At 34.3% G+C, this 3,006-nt stretch overlaps 1 protein-coding gene across 1 annotated transcript; it reads left to right on the forward strand.

Annotated features, from left to right (window-relative positions):
• The first annotated feature begins 317 nt into the window (after nt 1-317).
• LOC108974299 lies at nt 318-1,160 on the forward strand. Its single transcript, XM_018942031.1, has 3 exons — nt 318-323; nt 487-728; nt 812-1,160. The coding sequence occupies exons 1-3, from the start codon at nt 318-320 to the stop codon at nt 990-992; spliced, it is 429 nt and encodes a 142-aa protein (XP_018797576.1). The 3' UTR covers nt 993-1,160.
• The last annotated feature ends 1,846 nt before the right edge of the window (nt 1,161-3,006 follow it).

The raw sequence follows: 3,006 nt of genomic DNA on the forward strand, positions 1-3,006 counted from the left end.
AAAATGGGTTAAATCGGGTTCATACTCCTCTTATACTCAATGCAGTGATTTTCGAACTTCTAGCTGACTTTATACCGCTTATATTGGCCAAAAATTTAGTTATATAAATTAAAATGAGAGAGCGTGTTTTACTCTTAACAGTGTATCTTTGTGCTTAAAAGTAATAAAATTGGGCGAAAATTAGTACGTGGCATGGTTATTGTATGTAGTATTGGCAAAAATAAATAAAATTGTGTCGATACTACCCCCAACTCCGATATACTTCATAATATATATGTACTATGAAATTCGGTTTTCTAACAAACCTTATGTCGAAAATGTCGGTCAGTGTATCAGCTGTATATAACTGTATAACCAGAAAATTGGAATCCAAACATATATATATACATATATTGATCGTTTTGCACCTTAGGGTATTTTCCCGGCTTTGGCTCTTGCAAGTTGCAAGCGCAAGAGCATAAAATGTTCGGTTGTACCTGAAATTAGTCCATCTTTACATCTTCCACTACTGAAGGTATTTCCAGAGCTTTTGTACTTGCAAGTTGCAAGAGAATTCGGTTACACCCCAACTTAGCACTCCCTTACGTTGTTTTTTTACTATTTTCAGATTTCCCTGGAATGTGTTTTGCTTCCACACGTTGTGCTACAGTCGAACCTACGAAAACCTGGGAGCTGACACCCTTTTGCGGTCGCTCAACTTGTGTTCAGAACGATGAAACCTCGGCCAAGTATTATTTATTTAAAATTAAAAGTTCTTATTTTAATAGTTTCAATAACCGTTTTCATAATTTTCACTCTTGTTTAATTCCAGGTTATTGGAGTTGGTAGAAGATTGCGGCCCACTACCGTTAGCCAATGATAAATGTAAGCTGGACACAGAAAAAACAAACAAGACAGCGCCTTTTCCGTACTGCTGCCCTATCTTTACCTGCGAATCTGGTGTTAAGCTTGAATATCCTGAAATTCCAAAGGAAGAAACGAAAAAGGAATAGTTTTTTATAGGCATGGGAATATTTGGTTATGGTTAAATAAAGGAGGTTAATAAATCACAACCATGGATTGATTACGATTTACATGCATTTGTCTGCACCTAGCGATATAATCATGATTTGATATTCATATATTTGATAATACAGTAACTCAAGGAAATATCAAACGTACCAATTGTATTTTACTTTAAATGGTTTTACTTCTTCCCACTTTTGACGCTAAAATTAAAAATTTATTTAATAAAGTATATATAATTACAGAAGTTTTGCTAATAAAAATTAGCATACTTGCCAATTTACATTCAATCTACAATATATTGTACATGTAAATACAAAAACATTATTCTCTTTATAAATTCAATTAAACAGGAAACTTTAAGTGCAATAGTATCTGTCTCCTAAATTTTTCTCTTAAAAATATGACAGCAATGAGAAACTGCATTTGGATATTTCACTACTATTGCTTTAGATACATATAGTGTTGTAGCGGGTAACAAGCTTTTTAATGCGATTATTAATTAATAGGAATGTAAATTTGTATTGACAACAATTAGATTAAATAGCAGCAAAATAATTGCAATTTCAACTATTTATACGTATATGAAGACTGCGTTAATGTAGTAGTCCGAGTAATGTAGAGAACTTCAAATTGGCCAAATATCAAAATCAAATATAACAAGTAAGAAAGCACTAAGTTCAGGTGCAACATAACATTTTAAACTCTTATAGGAATCAAAGCCAGCAACTTAAGATATAAAACGTCAACATGAGGATCGGAATCTAAACAGTTCTATATATACATACTATATGGGAGTTGGGGAAGTTACCCGATTTCGCCTATTAACTATTATCATGCCACAAATATATTCCCTGGGTTCCTTTAAGGTACCTCACATACATACAATCACCAATCATATGGAGTAAAGTCATGCGGATGTTCAAAAATCCCGATATTACTTATATGGGGCTATGTCAAGCTTTCGTCCAAATGTATCTATTTTAGGCAAAAAGATACATGATATTGTACAAATTTTTCATTGAGATAACTCCATTATTGACGGACATATTCAGTATATAGTCACCTGGAAGTTCGAAAGTCTTTATATTAGGTATGTGGGGGTAAAGGCTCCCTGAATTTCAATTGTATATCAGTCAACTATAGATACTGAGGTCCACATATTCGGCACCTTGGGGCTTGAACCACCTTGCTAGGATTTGATAAATTTTTGGTGATAAGGTTGCATACTTTAAACGAACTATAAACGCGAAATTTTACTCCGTTATTATAATTCCTTCTTGATTTGTCTACTGGAGGATGAATGAATCAAATTCAATTTAAAATGTTCTTGTATGGAATGTAGGCGATTCCGCCCATTTTCGTACTGTGAAATAGAAGTACGCGAAGCATGCTACGTACTAAGTTTAGTCCAAACCGGTTGGTCGGGCCCAAGGTGTACGATTTCACGAAAAAGTGGCGTTGCCGCACTCATCGTCTAATTTTCACACCGGCACCCATAAAGTTCCCTCATACCATCTCGGTGGTAAAATTTAATGTCTTTGGCGTAATTAGTTATTGATTTATTGCGCTTCCAGTAGTTTTGAACAATACCGTTATATGGTGGGATTATTTTCCAATTTCATCCGTTTTTACAGCGTAGATAGGAGTTCTTATAGTATTTGCACTCAGTAACGTAAGTTATTGTAGCTGTATTGGGTTAGCTGATATGTACATTAATCTTATTATAGGGCGAAACTACGTCCATTTTCTTAAAATTGCTACTGTGATGTTCAAATTTATTTGGTACTTAGTTATGGCACTTTTTAGTATTTCGTTTAGTGGCGATTTGTGGGCGTGGCAGTTGTCCGATTGCGCCCATCAACGAAATCCTCATACCAAGGTTCATCATTTTCTCGTCATCCCGATTATTTATATATAGTATATACCAGGTGCGATCCAAAATAAACAGGTCTTAAAAAAAAAACAGAACAAATGGCTTTTTCGGCAAAGTCAATTTAT

This window comes from Bactrocera latifrons, unplaced genomic scaffold, assembly GCF_001853355.1.
Source record: "Bactrocera latifrons isolate USDA-ARS-PBARC rearing strain unplaced genomic scaffold, ASM185335v1 scaffold_548, whole genome shotgun sequence".
Lineage (NCBI taxonomy): Eukaryota > Metazoa > Arthropoda > Insecta > Diptera > Tephritidae > Bactrocera > Bactrocera latifrons.